This window comes from Aspergillus oryzae, chromosome 5 (genome assembly GCF_000184455.2).
Source record: "Aspergillus oryzae RIB40 DNA, chromosome 5".
Taxonomy (NCBI): Eukaryota; Fungi; Ascomycota; class Eurotiomycetes; order Eurotiales; family Aspergillaceae; genus Aspergillus; species Aspergillus oryzae.
In genome coordinates, this window is record NC_036439.1 from 596049 (window position 1) to 619961 (window position 23913).

The 23913-nt window shown below is 47.8% G+C and overlaps 8 protein-coding genes across 8 annotated transcripts; 5 read left to right on the top strand and 3 right to left on the bottom strand.

Annotated features, from left to right (window-relative positions):
* Positions 1 to 467: 467 nt before the first annotated feature.
* Positions 468 to 1205, top strand: AO090701000676 (class I SAM-dependent methyltransferase; the record flags this gene model as incomplete). Its single annotated transcript, XM_001823432.3, has 1 exon — positions 468 to 1205. One exon carries the CDS (start codon positions 468 to 470, stop codon positions 1203 to 1205), a length of 738 nt encoding a protein of 245 aa, XP_001823484.3.
* Positions 1206 to 2356: 1151 nt separating this feature from the next.
* AO090701000675 (putative aminotransferase) lies at positions 2357 to 3702 on the bottom strand (the record flags this gene model as incomplete). Its single annotated transcript, XM_001823431.3, has 3 exons — positions 2357 to 3074; positions 3133 to 3605; positions 3670 to 3702. The coding sequence occupies 3 exons, from the start codon at positions 3700 to 3702 to the stop codon at positions 2357 to 2359; spliced, it is 1224 nt and encodes a 407-aa protein (XP_001823483.1).
* Positions 3703 to 6245: 2543 nt separating this feature from the next.
* On the top strand, positions 6246 to 7028 carry AO090701000674 (uncharacterized protein; the record flags this gene model as incomplete). The annotated part of the gene is made up of 1 exon (XM_001823430.1): positions 6246 to 7028. One exon carries the CDS (start codon positions 6246 to 6248, stop codon positions 7026 to 7028), a length of 783 nt encoding a protein of 260 aa, XP_001823482.1.
* Positions 7029 to 7889: 861 nt separating this feature from the next.
* AO090701000673 (uncharacterized protein) lies at positions 7890 to 8573 on the bottom strand (the record flags this gene model as incomplete). Its single annotated transcript, XM_001823429.3, has 1 exon — positions 7890 to 8573. The coding sequence occupies one exon, from the start codon at positions 8571 to 8573 to the stop codon at positions 7890 to 7892; it is 684 nt and encodes a 227-aa protein (XP_001823481.3).
* A 1118-nt stretch (positions 8574 to 9691) lies between these two features.
* On the bottom strand, positions 9692 to 11122 carry AO090701000672 (uncharacterized protein; the record flags this gene model as incomplete). The annotated part of the gene is made up of 2 exons (XM_023237202.1): positions 9692 to 9748; positions 10112 to 11122. The coding sequence occupies 2 exons, from the start codon at positions 11120 to 11122 to the stop codon at positions 9692 to 9694; spliced, it is 1068 nt and encodes a 355-aa protein (XP_023092239.1).
* A 1001-nt stretch (positions 11123 to 12123) lies between these two features.
* Positions 12124 to 13789, top strand: AO090701000671 (BAR and SH3 domain-containing protein; the record flags this gene model as incomplete). Its single annotated transcript, XM_001823427.3, has 4 exons — positions 12124 to 12234; positions 12313 to 12630; positions 12683 to 12799; positions 12869 to 13789. 4 exons carry the CDS (start codon positions 12124 to 12126, stop codon positions 13787 to 13789), a joined length of 1467 nt encoding a protein of 488 aa, XP_001823479.1.
* Positions 13790 to 14090: 301 nt separating this feature from the next.
* Positions 14091 to 14902, top strand: AO090701000670 (uncharacterized protein; the record flags this gene model as incomplete). The annotated part of the gene is made up of 3 exons (XM_023237203.1): positions 14091 to 14181; positions 14449 to 14800; positions 14872 to 14902. 3 exons carry the CDS (start codon positions 14091 to 14093, stop codon positions 14900 to 14902), a joined length of 474 nt encoding a protein of 157 aa, XP_023092238.1.
* Positions 14903 to 17431: 2529 nt separating this feature from the next.
* Positions 17432 to 18985, top strand: AO090701000669 (putative RNA 3'-terminal phosphate cyclase; the record flags this gene model as incomplete). Its single annotated transcript, XM_023237204.1, has 1 exon — positions 17432 to 18985. The coding sequence occupies one exon, from the start codon at positions 17432 to 17434 to the stop codon at positions 18983 to 18985; it is 1554 nt and encodes a 517-aa protein (XP_023092237.1).
* Positions 18986 to 23913: the final 4928 nt, after the last annotated feature.

The window sequence follows — 23913 nt, forward strand, 5'->3', positions numbered from 1 at the left end:
TCCCTCAACTTCCTTCTCTTGCCTTTGTCCAAGGAGATCATTTGATTGGGGTTCGCCAGTTATAACTTTCCATTTCCCTGTCCATCAAGTGCAAATGGCTTCTATCAACGAGCCTACCACCAAGATGTGGCTCGCATCACTGCTGGAACCAAGCCTGCTTCTGCTCTGGGCCATGTCATGTAAGTCCAACGGATGACATACGTTGCCTGCTACGAGTGCAAAATGATCTTCTCCCACGTACACGGCAGTTGCTTGCCGCACTATATGCACACGAATCTCCTCGCCACCAATTTCCAAGTAAGCTTAAGCTAAAAAGCCCGACAGATCATGTCAAAGTGAACTTGGAAGCAGTCTTCAAAAGAGGCCAGATCCTCGCTCCACTCCTTCAGCCCGGAAGACTTCGCGATGAGGCTTTCGGCCGATTCTGGGTCTCCTTTAGCAGTGAGTCCCCCAGGCATCAAGTCAATATGATAATCAAACTCACAAGCTACGCGGCAAATCTTGAAGATGCCGTCGAGTCCCAACCCCCACCAACCCAGACAGGGGTTCAACGTTCCTCGGACCTAATCCCGCCCGTCTTAGCCCACGCCTCAGGTTTAGTCCTAGACGTCGGCCCGGGAACAGGAACGCAAATGCCCCTCTTACGCTCGTCGGCTATCAAAGCAATCTACGGCGCCGAGCCCTGCCATGGTCTTCACGCAAAACTGCGCTCCAGGGCTGACGCCGAAGGAGTAGGTGAAAAGTACCACATTCTTCCCTGTAGCGTCGCCGCCTCGGAACTCGTTCCCGCTCTCCAGGAACAAGGCCTTCTGCCTGCTGGTACTACCGCGCTTGATCAAACGACTGGTGGTGCCTTCGACACGATTCTCTGCGTCCGTGTGCTTTGTTCTGTGCCAGATTTAGAACAGTCTGCTCGGGATCTGTATGGCTTGCTTAAGCCCGGTGGCAAGATTCTCGTCGTGGAGCATGTGGTTAATCCGTGGCGAACGGCGAAGGGGTCTATTGTTGCGAGGGTTGTGCAGGCTGTGTATGGGTTCTTGGGTTGGAGCTGGTTTATTGGGGATTGTCGGATGAATCGGGATACGGAGAAGGCATTGCGGGGTGCGGCGGAGGCTGACGGGGGGTGGGAGTCTGTGGAGGTCGAGAAGTGGTTTGGGAGAACTTGTATGCCGTATATTGCTGGGGTGTTTGTCAAGAGAGGGTAGACTGATTTGTGGTTAAGGTCTTGGGTTATGTTTATGGTAAGCTTTGGGTGTTCTTTATGCACATGGTATTTATGATGATGGAGGCGGTTTGAAAAGAGGATTGTGTGATACTTCGACTTGGAAATATTCTAAAGACACACCTCCCTAAGTTTTAGTCTTCATAAGGTTATACAAAGAACCAAAAATTTTGATCGTTGCTTAGGTGTTCATAAGCACTGTAACGACCGGGTGGCCCAACTCAATGGCTAGATCAGTGAAACTGTCCTTTTCCCCTCCGTCTATTGATCCATTGTAAGAATACTGAGTTATTAAGCCGCGGATGGTTCTTATCTGTTTGATCGTTGTCGCAGGCTGGTATAGCTGATTAAAGACTCCAAAGAGAGTTCAATTAAGAATAGGTAATGGGAGGAGGATATTGGCACCATCCCTCTTGAACGTATAGCTTCATTCATCTGGCCATACTTGCCTTCTATGGAAGATGCAGAAGTTTGCAAGCCACTCCGCAACGCTACAAAGCTACAAAGCTATTGTCTTATAGTAGGAAACACGATTAGTTAGATGTGTAGAAGAATAGCTATACCGACTGCCTTCACTAATAATGCCGATAGAGAGAACAAAGAACGACAATGAAGATAGCCAACAACCCCACATTAACTGCGATAGACGTAGCAACATGCTAGAAGAACAAAGGTCATATCCCAAGAGAGGGTTTTGAGGAAGGAGTGGGTGAATGAGGAGTTTGGGGGTTGAGTTTCGGTGTTTTCTTCTAGGGTATAGGGTATATTGGTATTTGGGTTGTTTGGGCTTGTGTTTATTAAAGTGTTATTATTATGGGTGATAATGCTGGTTGAGATTCGCTTAGGGTTGTATGATCACATGATTTGGGTTCTTTGAGGACCACCTTCGATATTTTCGCTGGCGAACTGGTCCAATGTTTAACTATACTGTGGCTATTGGATTGAAGAATTGTTACTAGTCTTTCTATATGTATTCTCGTGTTTATATTGCTATAAAGTAACCATGTGGGAAAAACAAGGCTGATGTATAGGTATAGGTATGGATGTATAAAGTTAATCCAAACAAGCACCGCAACAATAGACGTAAAAGAGAAAACCAACTTGTATAAGCTAAATGTCAGATAGAAGAGCCACTCAATCTGCCAGAGGCAACGACTCGTAGTCTTCAAGCATAAACTCCCTCAAAGCATCGAACGCAGCCTTCAAAACCTCCGTATCCCCACCAAACCCAAGACGTACATAGCCGCTGAAATTCTTCCCATCCCCGAAGCATTTTCTCCCCGGCACAAGAAGAACTCCCTTCTTTTCTAGGAGCATTGTGCAGAATTCCACGTCATCTACCGGATGGCCGGACCTAGTAAATCTGATGAACCCAATTGGCCCGGCAACAGGTTTCACCCATTGACAGCTCGACGAAAATTCATCAATGAACCGTTGAACAATGTGAAGGTTATTCTTTGCTAGCGTTGTGTTACGTTTGATCAAATTGTGGACGCAAGAGGGACTCAATGCCAGTGATGCGATCTGTTCATCTACTTGGCTAGCTGTTATGAGGGCGTAGGAGCGAGCATTGATACAGAGGTCGAGGATGGATTTGCTGTGCAATGCGATCCATCCTATTCGAATCCCGGCGAGGGCATAAGCTTTTGATAGGGAGCTGGTGACGACAGTGTTTTCGTAACCAAAGGAAAGGGCTGAGGGCGGGTAGTCTGGGTCTTCTGGAGCGATGGAATGGAAACTGGGACGATATACTTCGTCACTGAAGACTGTTATCGAGTGGCTTTTGGCGATTTCGATAGCTTCTTCGAGGCGTGACCTGGGGATGATTGCGCCGGTTGGATTTTGTGGATTGCTAGGCTGATGAGTATTCGATGTCTACCTGTGTGTATTGGGAGAGTATGAGGTCTTACTTTAGGACGATCATTTTTGTATTGGGCTTAATGAGGCCCTTTAGTTCCTCCATGTCGAGATTCCAATTATCATTTTCCTTTGCCTGCCACAGACTAACCTCCGCTCCAAGGGAAGCTGGAAGGGAGTATAGTTGCTGGTAGGTGGGATACTGGATGATAACATGATCCCCAGGGCCAACTAATGCAAAGAGCACGATAAAGTTCGCCAGCGATGCGCCAGGGGTTGTCAAAATCTTGTCAGATGATATAGTTATTGATGATTCATCTGAGTATAAGTTCGCAATATTTTCACGTAGTTGCTCCAATCCTGTGAAGGAAGGGCCGTAGTTCATCGGCATGGATTGAACTGAGGCGAGAAGATGATCACCTGTTGCTTCATTCTCGGACAGCGATTTGAGATCATTAATTGTGACGGGGAGGGAGTATGAATGGGCCAAGTTATACTTGGGACCTATATCCCGAGTCAAAATCCACTACAGCTTGTGTTAGTTCACGGTCTTTCTCTTAAGGTTCATCATGGTGTGGTCGGCTACTTACATGATCGACTTCGAAAGGTTCTAGTTTCACCATAGCGACGGGTAGGTTGTTCTTTTTTTGCTAGAGTATTGGAGATATGGATGTGAAGGGAAAGAAAAAAGGTTGATCTTCATTTCTATCTGTAGAGCATATCGTGGGGATTTATATTTAGGGATCCAGCTTATGAGTAAGGTATGCATGTATGCCGAAGGGCGTGGGATTGACTCCACTTTTACGAGTCATCATCTAATGATCTTCCTCCGCTTGATAATGATTCACTTCAGGTTCCTCAGCCAATGCCAGTACTCACTTCTTCTAATACTTGAAGTAATAAATCTGATCGACCGTCAATGATGATGTGGAATGATATGCCTAAAATTTGCAACAGGGAGTATATACACCAACCCTGACTCTCCCATGTGGCGCCGGCACCTGCATAATAATAAAAAGGGTTCGAAGTGAGCATTGATGTACGGTACTGTTTTAGTAACTCTAAATATATAGGTCGTTAAATGCTCAGTATAAACTTCCGCGACAAGGCGTAGTTCTAAATAGCTCTCCAGGGTCTCAGGCAATTTCATCAATCTCGCATATTGAAACTTATCCTCGAAGTTACCGGTATGATTCCTTATCTTATATTTGTATGCACGAAATTATGTCTAGACATATTTAGACTATTTACTACGATATTAATATCCCGGAGTCTACCTGGTGGCTGTAGTAATTGTCGTATGCTTCCCGGAAACTGCTTCCTCGTAGCTCTCAGACGCCCTGCTAACAATGTAACTGTTCGCACTACCTCGAACTAGGGCCATATACCTCCTTCGCACAAACTATGATGGATAGTTTGCTATCAGCTGATCAGCTCTCTAAGCAGTTACCTGACGCACAGCCATATCAAGGTTTCCTTTTTCTATTAGATGATTGAATCAACTTTCTTCTCCAACCACCACTTTTATCATTTACTTCTCTAGTTCGACGACGACGAAAATACCTACATGCCCTTGAATATGTGTATTGATGTGTGATACAAAGGTAAGCTAATGTTAATTTGAAAAGCTGCTACATGCTGACCGTTCCACGGGCGTATACGAGGTGGTTGCGCACTTTGAGCAGTCGATGAATGACCATGTAATCTCATGATCCCATTGTCACCTTGATCAGCACCGATGTTTGCAAGCTCTACGTATGCACGTAGTACATAACATCTGAGAATATTTCCAAGAAGTCGTGGAAAGAAGGAAAGTGGCAACGACGTGGTAGTGTTAGTATATATGCTGACAGCCCCTGACGGCAATCAAGAGAGACCTATGAGGCTGTGCTACAACTCCATCATTCCGATTGACATATCATCTGCTCAAGCTTGTATTACCCACCGGCTCTCAATTTGGGTACCACTGTCCTCAGCATGCCTAAGCCCGGTTGCCTTCCGCTCTCGAAGGCTGACTGCGTGTTTGTCTCGGTGGCGAGGTGTTGAGAAAGTCCAGTCAACCAACTGAGTGCCTAATTTCAAGGTAGAGCAGAGTGCCACAAGTGGGACATGCCACACTATGAGAGACGCCTTTACCCTAACAATATGTCTCAAGAATATAGATGGGGAGAAGGTAATCTAGCACCATGTCACGATTCGAAAGGCCACTGGGCGCTCACACGGACTCCCAGGACCAATATAAAAGTACGAGGTCAATTAGTACGTCGATCTTCAAAGAGAGAGGACACAAAGCTTTGCTGTACCCCATCCAACTTGAAATTATTTCCTGGTAAAGCTGACCTAAGTACCATCTGGATCTGGATCTGACGGAAGCGATATTTGCTTGATTAAGCCTTATCCAAAAAGCCTTAAGGATCTTGAACCCCTATGGCAAAAGCGATTTTCAAAGATACTGGGTTCACCGTCCTTCATGAAGGACATTCCAACCCAGAGCTTGATATTGTATTCGTCCATGGGCTTCAAGGTCATCCGGAGAAGACTTGGACTTCTTTCAGCCAGCCTTTCCGTGATAAAGTCAGTCCACAAGCCAAATATCCAAAACCATGTTTGTTTCCTGGAAATTCGTGTCGCAGGAAAAAGACACAGCGGACAAAAACCGATCTTGGCCCCGGCCGAGGTCATGTCAAGGGGGGAATTCACACCAACGGCGATGACAAAGTCTTTTAGCCTGAATCACTTCTGAGCAAGCATGAATACTGTGTAAATTCTCGGATCATGACTTACGGCTACGATTCCAATATCATCCAGTTTGTCAAGACCGCCAACTTTTCCACCATCAGTGGAGAAGGGGAGAGTTCTAAGACTGATGCGGCGTATTACTTTGGTCTCTTGGATGAGATTGATGGAGAGCTAACACTTCAGGGCACACTCAAGGAGTGCTGGCCCACGGATGAGGTTCCCTGGAGAGATGACCCAACGACTTAGGGAGATGATATATCAAACTGGCACTTTACCTTTTCAGCATGCGCTGTCTCGATGGGTATGCAGGGCTACGTACAACACTTATTAAAAAAAGGCCGACGAGATAGGTGACAGAGAATATTTCCTAAACAGGGAAACGGGGCCGCCTCTTCTACACATCGCTGTGTATAGACATAACCCGGCTATGATCGAGCTTCTCCTGAGAGAAGGGGCGGATGTCAATGCCATATTCAATGAGAAGACACTCATTGAAAACTTGATGTTTTACTACAACACCATCCAGGTCTGCTTCAACATTATCAAAATATTCCTTAGTAATGGTGCCAATCCAAACAGTCGTCACTACCCAATCGAGGGACGCCTCAAATTTTGGTATCCACTCTTGCACCTAGTAGTCCGTATGGATGATTACATTGGTATAGGCCCTCGTATAGATCTTATGCGCAGCCTACAGCGCCATAGGGCTGACCTGAATGCCACGGATTATCTCGGTCGGTCTTTCCTGGAAATCCTTTCCTGGAAAAACAGGCCATTCCCCAAGAACGAATGGTACTGGCTGCTGAAAAATGGAGCTAAGATCATGAAATCAATGATCAGCACGAAGTTCCACAAGAACTCGACGACATTTGCGGTTCCTAGAAAAGGCCAACTTTATGGTCCGCAGTACACTGATGAAGATGATGAAAGCATGGACTCCCTGGACTTTGCATGCTCTATGGCCTACCACATCGAGTGCCGACTGGGCCACACTATCTTTGACTCTGATTATGAGAATTCTGATGGCTCCGCAACTTCTTTGGCTCGACGAAAGTTCACCAAATGCCGTTACGGTGGGCTTTGTGACCGATTCAGTTGTCACAATGCTTTTCAAGTCCTATCTGAACTACGCTTCCGGTCTAGAGGATGGTACACGGAAGAAGCTGCATCTGCCGCTGAGGAGATGTGTCCGGGTTGGTTTTGTTCTTAATATTTCATCGAGGCAACAGAGGCTGTCACAAAGATAAGTTGAGGTATTGGGAGTTCTGTCTATTAAGAATTTTGCTCATTCTGCATCTAGAGGCTTGGAATAACTGGTAGTGCATGAAAACCAAGTTAGTAAATCATGGACTCCGTACTATATTCCCAGGCTTCACCGAAAGTCTGTATAAGAGCCTTCAATACAGAACCTTATTACCGGGGCTCTTTGCTGGATGGACGTGTAACCATAACCAGACTTTTCAAAGGTATGGAATATATTAATGTAGAAATATCTTTCTCCTCAGTGTCGATTATGCCCACCGCAACTCGGGTTTGATGTATGTTTGAACTTACAATGAAGGTGAAATCCTCAGGAAAGTTATACTCAGAATCGTCACTACATATCTATAGAATGCTTTCGGGATGATCTAGTAAGTTTGAAAAGCTTTAGTGCCCACACAAGGTTAACTGATATCTGCTGAAGACAAAACACTGAGTAGATTATAAGCATTACCCTATTCCGCAATGCGACGTCTAGGTAAGTTGATGACTACAGGTACCCATATCTATTGTCAGTTTTTAATAGTCAAAAGAGGACAGGAAGTTTGAAAGATGCTACCAGCTCGATGTTATTCTTTCCAAAAGTCTAAACGCTAGCCAACCTATGTATATCATCTGTAGATAGTTGTCGTGCTGGTGCCGCCCTTCTGTCTGTCCGTTAAGGGGGCCTTAATTGTGGCTGTTTGACCCTCTTTGAACTTCGTCTTGTAGGGAAATTAGTGGGTGCATTTCTCCTAGACGAAATGTCTTGCCTATAGCGGTCGTGCTTGTAGTTATTATGGTTGCCTTAGCCGGGATCTGAAACCAATTTCTAATAGCGTGTGTAGAATACTAATGGTTCCAAGTACCGCCTAATCCACACTACCTTTCCCTCCGTGGGATCCATCACCGCTGCAAAATGGGTCATCTCATTAGTCGTCGGGTATGTCGTCGTCCATTTAATAACTTCCTTCAGTGTGGCTGTGACTTGGAAGTCCACCAGCTTACCCGAGCTAGGAGTAGGCAAAGAGGACCCATTTGGTAAGAATTCATGAGACGATCCGCCTCCCCACCTCTGAGACGCACGAGTGCGTCGCAAAGGATCTTGGCGGCCAGTTGAGGACGTGCATTCTGGGATCGAAGTAGCCTTCCTCGCCTGCCTGACTTTCTTGTCCCAGTGCGCTTGCATGAATTTCCTCCGTTCTTCGCTATCTTCTATGAGGTCCACGACTGAGACAGCTACCCCTGTGCCTAAGGCTGCACCGGCATGATCTCCTTGGTGTCCGTTTTCCCTCACCGAGGGAGCGGCATGGTCACTGTTTGTTGCGACGATGAAAGAGGATTGTCGCTCCACATGAGCTGTCCTGTGGTCCTTTTCTAGGACCACTACATCGACCCCATCACAAAAGATCAAATACGCAGCTGTAGACGGTGTTCGCATAACCGTCGGCCAGATCTTGTCAAGAGCCGGCGGGGGTGACGAACCATCTGGGGGAAGGATATACCCTCTCAGCATAGAGGATATAGACCGTCTCAAACCAAAAAGCACAAGTAAATGACTTCCATAATACCGATAATTACGCAGCCAGCTGCTCGTATCATGATTCGGTCTAAAATTAAGAGAAACACTAAGTCCCCTCCTGACACCGGTTAAGACGCCCACAAAGCCGATATAGGTGATATTCGTCGCCAGGACGGTATCGTAATCAGGTCCGCGGACGTATTCAAAACAGACGAGCAACTTCCGGAGCTCGTCCATGCCCCAGTCTAGGGTCCGGAAATGGAGAAGTCGCGGTTGTGATTGCTCGCCTGTGGGGTTGTCGAGTTTTGTTAGTGCTGCGCCGCTTGTGCAGCCCATTAGGAGGTCTAGGAGTACGTTGAATGAGACTAATAGGTATAGTTCTATTCCTGTGGCGCGGCTGATGCCTTTGATTTCTTCTGTTTCTTCGTGGGTGTATAGTCGGCGCAGGAATAGGCGTGATAGTCTTTTGAGCCATGGTAAGAGGGATTTAGGAAAGGCATCGGTGATGAGTTGGTCGAAGAGACCTGTTATGGAAACTAGGTGGTTGTGGTATTGTCTTGCGACGTGGGTGTATCTTTTTGATGGCGGGAGAGAGAGGTCGATTTTGAAGACTGGGGGTACTTCACCCAATTGCATTGCATGTGCCATGCTTGGTGGTAGTTATTGTGTAAATGTGTCGTTTAAGAGGGCATTGTTGCTTTTTATTTGTTTTGGGTTCAAAAGATGTAAGGCTGAAGCATCTACAGAGTGTAAAAATAGGTGGTACGAAGGGTCCCGTGCCTGGACACATGACGTGGCGTAGATTATTGGTTTAGTGTTTTCTCTACCACGAGCTACAACACAGCACTGCATTTCTGTTATTTCAAGTGATAAGGTGTCTAATGGAAGTTATGTTTATTCTGTAATCTGGCAAGAGATATGATCATTGCCCATACTCCTCGTTACGAGCTGAATAGACAGTTCGGTTGACATTACTTTTTATATTTAGGGTATCACAGCATAGTACCTCCCCGCATAAACAATAGGCGAGTTGTCTCGCGACAATGATGCCATAGGCCCAGTAATATGAGATATCTGCGATGGTATCAAAGGTATACACAATCTGAAGGGTATCATAAACGTAGATCAATTAGGTTTGGGTCGCCCAGGCGGCCAGAAGTCGAAAAGGTCTAGGGCCTCGGAAGTCCAGGGTCCTTGCTCACGGGGTTCATCTTCCTCCATACAACGATTAAGCGGGCTTTTAAAAGGTAGTGATCGTGATCGAGCACCAGTTGCGGCTGTTAAAGTAGTGGGATCCGAGTATGACTTGCGAAGGCCAGTCGAACCGGACTTTGGTAGAGTATCTTGCGCGCGATGATTTGCTGCAGTCCTGTCCGGACGATGTATGGAGCCACTTGGCATCTCATCTAACGCAGCAAGCGTTGAAGCAGAGGGTATGAAATCAGCGTTCGTTGGTACAGGATCGGGGCTTGTCAGATCGATTTCCCTGGAGTTGTCAGTGCATATCGATGATGGAAAGATGAGGGACATACTAACTGCGGGGTCTCTCGCACGGGCACATTTGTCTTCTCTGAAAAGGGAGAGGGAAGGGATACTTTTGCGGCGGTTTGACCAGGTAATAATGCACTGTACATCAGTTTCCTCCTCGGACGCTCCGTAGACAACCTAAGCGTGTTGACTGGAGTATCCACAGGAATCCTCGTGGATTCCTTGCTAGGTGGAGGGGCATTGTTGACGGGGTTTTGGGTCTTCGTAATAATGGGCTGAGCTCTACCGCTCGGTTTTTTGTCCGATGGCGATACTGTAACTGATGCAGCTTTCACCAAGCTTGGAGTTTTCTTGGGTTGTACTACTGGTTCAGTATCCGTAGCTACTGCTGTTGGTTTATCCGCAGGAGGCTCCTCCGATAAATCAATAGTTACGGGATGGGGCCGACTCGAACCATGTGCACGTGGGACATTCTCCGATGCAAGCCTCTGCCTCTTTACAGCTCTTTCAGATGGTTGTGCATGACCTTTACTTTGCTCCGGCGGATGTCTCTCTTCATACGGAGAGACCATGCGTCCAATAGGTGTCTTCTTGATGCCCAACAAATCATTGAGGGAGCGAGACGACTGGGAGCCGATTGAGGATCGCAAAGGAGTGGACGTGTGCAAAGACGGCATCGGTGGTTCCCCCGGCCGTGATGGGGAACCCTGGCTTTTCTTATTACTGTAGAGACCGGAAATATCCGTCTCCGTCTTCTCCATTGGCTCGCAGACTTGAATCAACACGCCTCTATCCAGTTCCAGCTCGTCCCCGTCCTGGATTGCGTCACCCTGTCGCCAGTGTAGGTCACCAATAAAATTTCCCGTGATATCGTAAGCCATGATGCGTTTATTGAACGTGTGGTATCTGAGGTAGCCATCTTGCCAGCGTTTGGCTTTGCGGCGCATATCGTGAGTGTAGAGACACCGGAACTTGATCACGGGCGCGGTGTTCTGGGTCGCCGGGACGCTCATGCCGGGGGTAGCACGCGGGGCAGAGGATAAGGGCGTCGACATGGTCGAAGGGAAGAGGGCCAATAGTTGGCGACCCTCTGGCTGAGCACCATCTGGTCGCTGGGCGGGGACGAGGCAGGGGTCGACGTGGTTGCAGAGCACTTCGTTCCGTTGACCAAAAGAGAGAGATTTATTTGCCTGCCCGTCACAGATGAGAAAAGGCGGGCGTTGTTGGCCTCAGGCGGAAACACCTCGCCGGTGCCTGAAAGTCGCGGGGAGTCTAGACTTTGGTATCGATCATACGCGTATGGTATTATGGCATGCCGACACTTTACATCTACTAGACTAGTATGTACAAGATACTACTAAGTACTATCAATGCAACCATATGGACCACTACTTTGCCTACTCTACACATAGGTATTCAAATGGCGACGAATGTATCTTTCGCTTTCTCTTCCGCCGAAAAAAGGGCACGACTTCCTCGTCCAAATCAAGATGTTTTATTTATAGCCGGGTGTCTTCTTGGCAGTCTCCAGTTCCAGCCTTAATGGGGTGACAGGACTTGACTCTGGTTCCACTGGTACTCCCATCGTACAGGAGACAAGTCGAAGGAAGGACCATGGTACGATAGGTATCGAAGTTCAGGTGCAATATCAGTCGATCCGCACAGACCCAGGGTCTAGGACGTTAAGCAACAACGAACAATGACTGGAAGTAAGGATCTACAGACAGATTACTCCATTGATTGACCTTACAGGCTTCATCTCCAGTATTCACTGTGAAATGCCAAATGAAACGACGATCGGATGGTGGCTGCGTCATCGCCTACTGCACGCTTCTTCTTTTTTTCCCTTTGCTGACACCTTTTAACTCTTTCTCTCCCCTTGCCCTTTTTTTTCTCTCTCTTTTCCCACTATTCCTCCGCTCTTGATCCAGGGACCCTGCATACATGATACATACATTGATCTGATCTCTCTCCCTCTCGCCCGCAACTTGATCAAGACTAATTCCGTCACCCTTTGTTCCCCATCCCCGCATTCAAGCAACCTGGCAAAACCACAATGCTATCCGTACAAAGACAATTTGGTAGATTTATGAAAAGATCTGCCGACGACAGTCAGGTGGCTATTCTCCTGAAAGATTTCGACGAAGCAAATAAATTGTTAGCCAGAGTAAGCTTGATCTGTTGACTAGCCCACCAGTTGCAACCCGCTCGCATATTGTGCCGCCGCTAACCATTCATCCGACAGATCGTTGATTCTACCAAAGCCTGGCGAGATGCTTGGTCTTCTCTACTCACTTACCAGGCGCGCATACTCAGTGAATTCGAAGGACTATATGCGCCCATCATTGCTTCCTCCGATTCCTCCACAGTCGATAAGGCCGTCCCAACGCCCCGGGAAACACTGGCCCGAACCGCTAACCTAGCTCAAGAATATGAAGAGCTACGGAGCGAACTCCTGGAGGAGCTCGAGGCCATCAACGAGCGTATGATCAAGCCCGCCACGCAGGCCATGGACTATATGAAGCCGTTGGAAAAGACAATCAAAAAGCGGGATGACCGAAAGGTAGGCACATATCTTGTCAACTCAAACGTAGCTTCAATTAACCTTTCCACAGTTAGACTACGAGCGTTACCAAGGTCGCGTCGACAGCTACTCGAAAAAGACGAAGCGATCGGACCGAGACAACGCATCGCTAACCAAAGCCGAAAGCGATCTCGCAAGAGCAACAGAGGTACTACAAAGACCGATAAACACCCCCCCCCCGGGGAAACACACACGCCCATACTAACCAATAACCCAGGAATACCAAGCCGCAGACGAACACCTTCGAAAATGCCTACCACCAGTAATAACCACCGCATTCTCACTGCTCCCCAGACTGCTAGCCACGCAAATCGAGATCCAAAACACCATGCTAGCACACTACTACACCGTGGTCCAGAACTACTGCGAACAGGAGCACTTCCCCTCACCATCGCCACCAATGGAACAGATAATCGAAGACTGGGAACAAGCCCACCTCCCCACACAACAAGAAGTTGAAGCCCTAGGTTGTATCGCCAACGGAAAAGCAGTGCGTCTATCCCCAGGATCACCCGACGACCAACGAAACGGACACAGCAGCCGTCTCCCAAACGGCCTCAACTTCCGTCGACCCTCGAGCAGCAACGCCTCCACCGTCGGCGCTACATCTACGTTAACATCTACAACAAATCTTCAACCCCCATCCTCCGCAGGCCGCAGACTCTCCGCCCCATCAGTACACGACACAAAACCGACCCCAGTAATGGATACCAAACCCCGTCTCAACAGTCTCGCCTCATCCCCATCCTCGACTCTCACCGTCCCAACAACCCATCTCTCCCCGCAAACCCCCGCTTCAGCCTCAGCTTCCTCCCCAGCCGAATCCTACGTCTCCACCCGAACAGACTACTTCAGCCGAAATCAGCATCCCTCCGACAGCGCAGCCACATCTCCAGGATATAGTGTGCTCGCGGCCGCGAAGAAGAAGCCCCCACCGCCGCCTCCGAAACGGATCGGTTCGAATCAGGGGCTGTTTGTCACGGCTCTCTATGATTTCGGCGGGCAGAGTGCCGGTGATCTTGCCTTTCGGGAGGGGGATCGGATTCGAGTTCTGAAGAAAACGGATAGTACGGATGATTGGTGGGAGGGAGAGCTTCGGGGGGTTAAGGGCAGTTTCCCGGCTAATTATGTGGAGTGACAATCTTTTTCTTTAATTTAATATATCCGGAATCTATATGGTAGAAAGATATTGGAATTGGGTTTATGTAATTTGAATAGGAATTTGGGACAGTTGTCCTTGGTTTGTAATTGTCTTCGGCTGGCTGTGCGGTTGTGAAGAGACATTTACTTGAAGCATATTGGGTATCTAGTTCAATATTAAGACAAGAGATACATGGTTATATGACAGTCTAAGGGGACATAACCTTCTTCATCAAGTGACCTGCACCTTGAAAGGGCAGACCTTCCATTGGAGATGTAAACTAAACTACTAACAGTGGATGTACCCTCGATATGTTAATAAATACAAGGATAACGGTTTCATGCTAGGTGCATTGCCCGGAACAGCTCAAGGGATGGAAATTCATATGAGTAAGCTACGACAGTCAGAATCTTCCGTTCTTTTAAGGATCCCTATCTAGAGAAAGGCTCCGTCCGGAGCACTATCGTCTGACATCTCCATGCCCATTTGTCGACGCCGGCTGTTAAGAAACAGTTCCACCATGCGTTTGCTCGACATGGGCGAGTAGGTTCCTTGGGACAATGGGTAGCGTTCGCTGCCGTCGACATGTCGGCTGCCAGCCCGTATGTTCTCATTGGTAAATCTGGTGCTATCGCGATGACGGCTAAGTCGAAAAGGCACGGGCCCTGTGTCTTGGGCTTGGGACCATTTGGCGGAAGATCCACCGTACTTGCGGCTCAGGGTCAATCGCTGTGACAGTTCTCTAGCTTCTCTCTTAGGCGTGGGAGATTCTGGCATCCAGGGTCTGTTCATCGGCCTTGACTGCATAGGCAACGATCCCTGCTGGTCAAGCCGTGCGCGGATCCGACTGACGGTGAAAGATGATCCACCGCCGATAGGGGAGACTGACGTAGGAATTGGAAACGGGGGAGTAGCATCCAGTCCATGCTCCCTCGAGGCTGTCACAATCGTGCGTACACTCGGAGACCGGCTGAACGGTCTAGAGAAATTACTCCCGGCTCCGATCTTGTAAGCTGTCATTGGCTCTCCACTCACAAAAAGGCGATCATAATCTGAATTCTCCTGTCGACTGGCCAAAGTGCCGTTGCCAGCCCCCAACTCTCGGGATAGAAGTCGCCGGGGCATGTTAGCCGCATCGTCGCAGATTTGCGCATCTTCTTTATAGTGCTCCTTTGTCGGCGTGAGATTCTCGAACCTTGCCATTTGCGACTGCATCCATTGCTGCCAGTCGGCACTTGGCCGAGGTTGAGTGTGGGATTCCAGGAGATCAGGGGTTCGCTTAGGGGACCTGTATGCCGACCGCTGGCTTTCAAAGATTGTAGCTACCCCTGGTTCATCTGGCGACCCGGATGAGCGTCGCTCATTACTATAAGTTTCAGTGGTCGGGGAATTGCCACTGGTTGTTCGTGAGTAGACGCTTGGAGAATCAGGTGTGTCCAATGCCGGAGACTCAGCAGCATTTATACTTCGCGGATCGTCCTCCGGGGCACTTTGGCTACCGAGCATCCTCGAGCGCTTCTGAGGAGTCACCGTGCCACCAGGGGCCGTTGCATATGACCTTGGAGTTGTAAACGATTCGTTACTGGCGGCCCGCCGAATGGTCTGTCTACTACTGCCAGGATACAGAGAAGATGCTCGTGTTGGAATAGCACGATGTTCTCGGACTTTTCCGAGGACAATTTCTTCTTCCGTGTCCTGTGCATTGTTCTGGCCAATCCGCCTCATCAGTGCAGCATACAGGTGTTGGCTATCAATGGAATGCTCCTGAATGGTTGGTTCTGAAGATGACGAAAACTCTTGTCTAGGGGAGTTGCTTGGGGTGAGTAACGAAATATTCGGCCCCGAATGGCTTTGTTCGTCAATGATAGATAGATGGCTCTGTTCGCCTGTTTTGCGCGTTACAATAGTATTGGCTACGGTTGAATCAGCCCAGCTTGTAACACGCGAGCGGCTCGTTGCAAGACTCTCGGAGCTATGGATACTTCGGACCGACTGAGAACGATGAGAACTAGGGAGTCTATCAACACAAGCCGAATTCCGATCATTTCTAGCTGAATGATCGTCATCCTCGGATGCTGTCGAGAGCACTTGGCTCTGTGTCTGGTCAACGGGTGGTACTTGTGCTTGACTATTTTCTGCAAGAGGCTTCGATAGCCCGAGGACCTTCTTGATACCCCTTTTGATAGATGAGGATAATGAGCGCGTTCTTCCCTGGGACATGGCATGTCTAGAGGAGTTAACAGATGATTGGGTACTAGCTGCATCCATGCCGGAAGCGCTATCACCGCTATTACTTCGAAAGCTTTTTCTGAACGGTTTATGCTCTTGTTTGGGTCTGCGTATGAAGTGCTCTCTGCACTGGTCGGTGCTATCCACCGAGCTTTGCAAAAATTGGCTACGGGCTAGCTGGATTGCTGCATCATGACTCTTCATATGTTGGATTGCATTGCCAGATTGATGGCTACCCCTGAGGAAGGAAAGTGAGCGTTTCAGGGCCCCGCCCGAGTTCTGTACCTCAGGCACTTGTGCTTTATCAAGAGCCACATAGTCATACAACCGAGAAGGTGCTCCATAAGACATGCGAGAATAACGTTGTCCACCTGCAAACATTGACCGTGATTTGCGCAGCCGGCGGTATGAAGACGGTAGAGAAGAGTTCCGGCCATCTAGACCGCCGAATTCACGAATTGGCGGCAGCGCTGCGGGCGATAGCTGAGAATTATTATTTCCTTCTGAATCACTCACGGCTAAAGGCCGGGACACTGCCAGAGTAGCAGTCAAAGCAGTGCTAGAGTTTTCAGTGTCGCCGTTTGGTCTGTTTCTTCTCTGCGGTACTGCCATGCTACCCGGACCACCCAAGCGATCGTAAGAGCGTTGAGAGTCCGTAGAAGATCGCTCTGTAGAGCGCCGCATGGCCAAAGATGCCGCGACGGTCGCGTGTTGTTTGGCGATTTCTGGATCAAATGGCTCGTTAGACACCGACATTTGGTGGCTCCTTCGGATGGAGCGAGCTGATTTAGATCTCCTCAGATGGTCACTTGTACTGAGAGACATTGTGGGGCACATGACAGCAAAAGCATGTAAGTACGGATACAGAGCGATGAAAGTGGTACTTTGAGAATAAATACTGCACCGATGGATAAAGCACGGTCTAGAAAAGTGTCTCGTGATGGGGGAGAGATTTCCAGTGTGAAGGACCCATGGCTACTAGGACCCGAGGAAAGTGCGATGAGAGGCAGCACATGTCGTCTTGCAAGGTCGCGTCCATCAACGCCGCTTCCTCATCTGAGGCTAAAGTAGGGATATTTTGGATAGATAGATTTGGTCAGGTCCTATCCAACCTGAGATTGCCTGATTGGGGTATATTGGTCGACAAACTAGTCGGCGGTTCTGGTCCGAGATGATCGACGGCTAAGACTGTGGCTGTGAGTCATGGTTCTCATCCGCTCGTACAGGCCATGTCACATTGACACATTCCGATACGAAGAGTCAGTAGTACAAATCCCACATATGGAGGCCTTAGACATGCGCTCCTTGATATTAAATAGAACGCTTAACGTTCCAGTGCCCATACGCAGCAGGACCTTTTTTATTTGACGTCGCACAGCAGGGGGCCAGTCCGAATCAGGGTACACTAATATGGATCAGTCGGAAGACATGAATCCTAGAACACAAGCCATCCATCTGGATGGAAGGACTCTGGAAGGAGGGGGCCAACTCGTGCGAATTGCCGTCAGCCTTTCGGCTTTAACAGGCCGGCCTGTCATTATTGACCATATTCGAGGCAACCGATCAGGGAAGCAAGGGCTCAAAGGCTCACATCTTGCCGCGATCACATACCTCGCCCGTGTGAGCGGAGGCTCTGTCGTGGGTGCAGAGCTAGGATCGACGTCATTAAGCTTCTATCCACGAGCAGTCCAGATGCCAAGAGATCGAGACCATGAGCGGGGAGGAGCGATCGAATCACATATCAACATTGCACTTAGAACAGCAGGTTCGGTGTTTCTAGTGTTCCAAGCACTATATCCTTATATGCTGCACGCGGGAGCCAATTCTCCCATTCCCGAGCGCCAGATTACTCTATCCATTGTCGGTGGGACCAATGTGTCGTTCTCGCCGTCATACGATTACGTGGCGCAGGTTTTAGTGCCTAATTTCGCCAGAGTGGGATTGCCTCACCTTTCTGTGCAGCTAATCAAACGGGGATGGGGGTCGGGCCCTTTCAGCTTGGGAAAGGTGACTCTTATTGCGGATCCGCTCACGTTGTGCGAAGATGGCAATAAAGCCGGGTCGAGCCCTCAGTTTCCACCCATAGACGTTGCTCAATATCAGCGTGGGACAATCAGTCAGATTGAAATTACCATTTTAGCCCCCGACGATCCGTTCCCAAGGAGCACAGAGAGAGGCGTCCACGGCAAAGGAAGAAATCGAAGACCTGGTGGGACGCAATCTCGGAAACATATGTCAAGGGCGGGGGGGAACAGCGATGGTTTACCGAACGCCACTCTAACAATTCGCCAATTTGTCGAAGACGAAATCTTCCGGAGCCTCTGCAAGGGGTTAGGGAAATTACCATCGTCTGTTTTCACCTCCGGACTATCGTCCTCCAGTGCCGCTGTCCAGCATCCTCACACAGAGAGCGATGACAACGATATTCCTATCAACATACATACGACTGAGGCCACACACCATTACTCGCACGTATACATACTTATTGTAGCACATACATCGACAGGATTCAGGGTGGGACATGATGCGCTCTTTGGCGTCAACGGCGATCCCGGTGCGCGACAAGCGCGGCATAAGTCACGGAACGGTCCGGAGGAGGCGGCAATGGTGGTGAAAAATTTGGTGGAGCAATGTGTAGACGGATTCTTAGAAGAATTGTATGATCCTCGCCTGCAGCAAGGTTCTACCCCCGTGGATAGGGAGGAATATCCCCCTTGTGTGGACAAGTATTCAAGAGATCAATTGGCGGTCTTTGAGGCACTGGGAAGATCAGCATCTCAACCGAGCGATGACGGCGGCGGTGGGAAGGAAGATGAACGATATTGGAGTCTTCACATGCAAACGGCGCGTTGGGTCTGTGAAGAAATGCTGAGTAACCAGGCACATGACATGAAGCAGTTACATCAAGCCCCAAGGTCAAGTACATTGGAAGGAAATGACAACGCGAAACATCCAGTCATATAATAAGCAAATAATAATAGTAAATATATGATTGTCAGTAAATCGTACAGTCGAGAGGGTATGAGAATCGACCAATATTAAAACAATGAGTACACATCACAAGACAGACAAAAGTGAAATATCTGAACAGAAAGTAGCAAATATTAAGGAGAGAATAAGAAAGGTATCCATCTGCGCCACCACCCGCCAGCCAGCAGCAGATTCATGGCTGTGCGCTCTATTCCCACGGGGTATGACTTTTATGGAAAATTCCAAATCGCCATTCCCAGCAGCTGATTAGGGAAATCACCCATGCCGTACCCAGTTTGTCTCGCATATACACACAAAAGAAAAATGAGAGAGATGAATAATAATAATCGCAGTGCTTGAACCGCCGGTCCAGTAATATCGAGAAAGCCGCCCTTGTATATGGTATAAGAATCCGATGATCGATCAACTCCCAACAATGCATCAAGTCAGAGCATAATTGACTAGGTTAAGGAAAGACAGGTGCCGTGATTGAGACGGGCGTGAAAGGTCTCTGGGACTCAGTCCCAACCTGCAGGACCCTGGATATCCGGTCGAAGTCCTGGAGGTCTTTCGTGCCGTCTCGGTTTAGAAGCAGTATCGCAGGTTTACAGCAATTCCCGAGCGATCGCCCTGTAAGGGGAGTCATTCAAGATCTCCGAGGGCAACGCTCTCCGGTAATCTCGTGACTGGGCAAAGGGGGACGTAGATGATGGTCGACGGAGTTTCAGTTGCTAGATGAAGCCAGGAGTTAGCGTCATTTCGGAGGTTTGCATCGAATTAATCAATCTCAGATGCTGATCGGGGGATCTAAAATAGAAGATCTGGAAGCGAATGACATACCACACAATCGGCGCATTTTCCTCCTTGAATATTAACGCGGCCACGGCAACCGCGAGGATAATTGGCACAAGAATACATGATGATGTAGTTGGTTGTAGAGCGAGTTGGATCACCGAAAAGAAGAAAATTGCTGATAGCTGGCTGATAACCACAATTTAGGTCGTCGAAGAAGAATAAATCCCCTATCCCGTCAAGGGAAGTTTTCTAGGGCTGGTCGTCTCTTTTTTTTTTTTTTCTTTTCTTTTCTTTTTCCCTTTTTTTTCTGGGGTTCACTCCCAAAAATGAAAAACGTCAAGGGAAAAAAAATAAATAAAAATAAAATTTTTAGGCTGCAGCCAGCGCGATAAAAAAAGATAATAAAATCGAACTAGTCCGAAATCCAAAGCCACACGGCTATTACGTCAAGATCTTGAAACCGTTGTCTTGCAGCAAGACAAGCAGGGAAAAAGGATCGCGAGCTAAGGCACCGCTAGGGTCCGTTTGGGTGCTTTAGCGTTGAAAGTTGGGCTGCGCCACCAAAAGCCGTCGCAAAGAGGGCAATTCCGAGGAAAAGCAAAGATGGTCAAGCGAAGAAGTAAAATCCAATCAAGGAGTGGAGGACGAAGGAAGGAGGTTAGAATAGAATTCGGACGATCAACGGTCACGAAGAAGCAATGCAGTGAGTGACAAGGTCACCAAAGTAAATCAAATCAATACCAGGGGTAGGTAAAGATTCGAGAAGTCCCGCGGGATTTATAGGCGATGGAGATCCGAGCGAAATACCCTTGGGGTTGAAGATCAGGAGAAGAGGGCTGTACAATAAATAATAAAATAAATCAATCGGCCTATGAAAAATCACAACCTTCACAGGATAGCCTGAGATATTAATTTTTCTTTTTAATTTTTTTTTTTTTTTTCTCTTTTTCCTTCGGTGCCATCTAAGTAGATGGCGGGCGGGATTGGGGGACCAGATGGAGCCGTCGTATATTATTCTGATGCAGTCATCGAAGAATAATAATCATTTATTGCCGTATTTCCTAGTTGTGGGTTAATTAGCACGATTTATTATTATTTTTACTGATATTATTATCTTGCGTAATAAGAATTCGAACCAGTGAAAACCCACGGGGGGATTCTTATTGAATTGAAACCACAGGGCAGCCGATCAGGTCTGGATGGATCCTGGGCATCACCGACAGGAGCTGACTTCCTTGGCGGGTGAACTTATGTTTCCTGCGAAGGTCATTGGCTTTAAAATGGTTACTGGCGTTCCAACGGTGGGCTCCGCGTCTCCCGGCTGGCTGCTTCGAGGCTGAACCACGAAAGGAGAAAAAAAAAATAGTCTTCTCTCATTCGATCCACGAGCCGAGGGAGAAAAAAGAGTCCGCAAGTCTCCGGGTTTGTTTGACCATTAAGCAAGGGGACAAAGGAATAAAAAAAATAGTTAGTATCATTTCCCTTGTTGAGAGTCACTCAATTCCCGAACAATCTCCTCATGTAACATTCTGATCTCTCCAATGACTCGCATTGTTGACAAGCACGGGAAGAGAGATGACTTGATTGCAGGGGTTCGTGGGCCCGTGTCAGAGGAGATCATTTCAGTTTTCACCCTTTGCACAAAAAAGCCACGACAGTAAGAATACGAATCTTGTCGGATTATTGGGTACCAGCTGTGGGCATAAACAGCAAGTCGCTCGAAACGCAACCGATTGATCCACTGACGCCAGTAGCCGAAGTCGCGGAAGTTTCGCATTAATGGAGCAGTGCCATCAAAATCTGGATCTTGGGCCGAACCGTCGCACCAAGAAAGTTTCCACTCTTTCTGGAACGTCGACGGCGAAGCGCTAATTCATTTTTTTCGTCTTCTTTCTTTTTCTTTTTCATTTTTTTTTTCTTCAACAGTTTCCTTGGCCCTGTCACCCTTTATCTTGCGTCTCTTAAACGGGCATCTCTTGGCGGAAATTGCGGGAATTGTGTATATCAGCCAATTGGAGATGGTAACAATTTAATGAAAATGAACGAGAGGAACCCTAGAGCCTGCTCTTTGTTCTGTCTCAACGACAGTGAATCAAAAGGTCCTGTGAGAGGTTAAGAAAAAAGAGAACGAGAAAGACAAAAAGAAAATCACACAATACTAGGGGGATCTGAATTGGCTCTTCTCTCCCCTGTGTAAGAACACCGCTGTAGATCATCTTGTTTGAATCAACTATTTGCCTTCGGTGCTTCCTCCTAAACGCAATTTATCAATAACAACCATAATGGACAACCGTGCTTACAATCTAGTAAGCTGTATGGTCCCGACACCCGTATCATTGGGTCCGCGAAGTGGAGAGTAACATGAGAAGCCATCATGATCCTTCTTTCCGTCCAGCCACCGACGACTTCGCCTTGTGAACAGCTAACATAGCCTTCTGCCTGGCTCGGAATCTAATTCTCAAACAAAGGTCAGGCTTCACGTCAGACGAGTGAGTGTTAAGTATCCCTCGGTTAGGACAAAAAGAAATCCCGAGGGGCTCGTAGACGAATGCATTGATTTGATTCCTCGCGGACAAAATCAAGTTTGTCTGTCGTCATCGTGCATTATTGTTCGAATTCCTTGCTGAAGCGGTGGCATTGAATGGATGAAAGAAGGGTGGTCATGGATGGTCACCCCTCTTACTATTTACTACTAGTGAGGGGCTTTGAAGGACGTTGAGGGGAACACAAACATTGTAGTCACTTGACATGATCATGTGCCACCTTGTCCCCTATACTAGTTGCGCTGCCAACCACAATATCAAATTGTGAATCTGCCGGTCTGCTGCTAAAGACCCAGACTAACATGATATTAACGCTGGGGATTCTAGACCGCTAGTCTATCTTACCATCTCAACGCACAACGGAAAAGAATTAAAATCGAATCAATTAAAATAAATCAGGGTCACCAGATTTGCCTCCCTATAATAGCGTTCGGTAACATCGGATAGATTCCCAATCAGAGTATACGGTGGGAAAAGGTCATGGATCAACTTGTCTGTAGTATAGTATTTGTAATTAACATCGCATGTTAAGACCCTTTGATGACCCTTCCCATGTGAACCTAAATGTGCACAAAACTCCAATATCCTTTCAAGGTCGTGGTAGTATCTACAGAAAAATATTCATCTCAATCTAGTTGAAGGGGTTTTACTAAGCGAAAAAAGCGGAGACCCTAGTGGGAGTGGAAAAGAGATTCTAGATGCAAAAAGAAGAGAAGAAAAAAAAAAAAAAAAAAAGAGCCGCAGAGAGAGGAGAAACAACCCCGAGGATGGGAGTGTTAACTAAGGGTCTTAAAGTTTTATATTTCAGAAAAAAAGAAATAAAAAGAAATGAAAAAGTAACTTTTTATTTATCTATTTAATTTTTTCCCTTCTTGTTTTACTGTTTCCCGTTTTTGGGTCAGCTACCTGCTATACTCCTCATGGCCTATGTTGGAAATAATCACACTGCTATTCTCCCCTACCGGAGGGTACAATACAAATAACAAGATAAACTAACCTAAGAAAATAATGCCCCTTTAGTCCCCACCACCATTATATAGATCACGAACAGGCCAACGCCCCGACAGATGTCAGAGAATCCGGTTCTGTAACAGCCCTGCCCGCTTGGTTCTTATTTTAGTGGGGGATCCATCGGGCTGGTTTGACAGTGCTCACGAGAGAAAAGGGAACTAGGATGTGGAATACAAAGCACCCGGCTAGTGGGCGTGGAACGGACCAACACTGCAAATCGATTCAAATGCAACTGCTTATATCTAAGTTCTGCTGAAACGGACCATATTTTGGCTGGCTTAGTGGAGATTCCTCCTTCGTGGTTGAGCCGCTTCATCTGGATCGACAACCTTCCTTCTAGTGACCTTGGGCATTGTTTCCAGACCGGTCTAGATCGGCTTTGGGCTGGTTAGACCCATCAAGCACTGACGCTTGATACAGAACGCTTGTCTTCATACCATGAAACAGATGATGCACCGCGGCTTTGACACAATGACAGTCTGTCACACTGCCGCTGTCCGCTAGGGCAAATACCAGGTGTCGTGCAGGCTGCAGAGCGCTGATTCAATCCCAGCAGGGCACGGCAGATAGCAG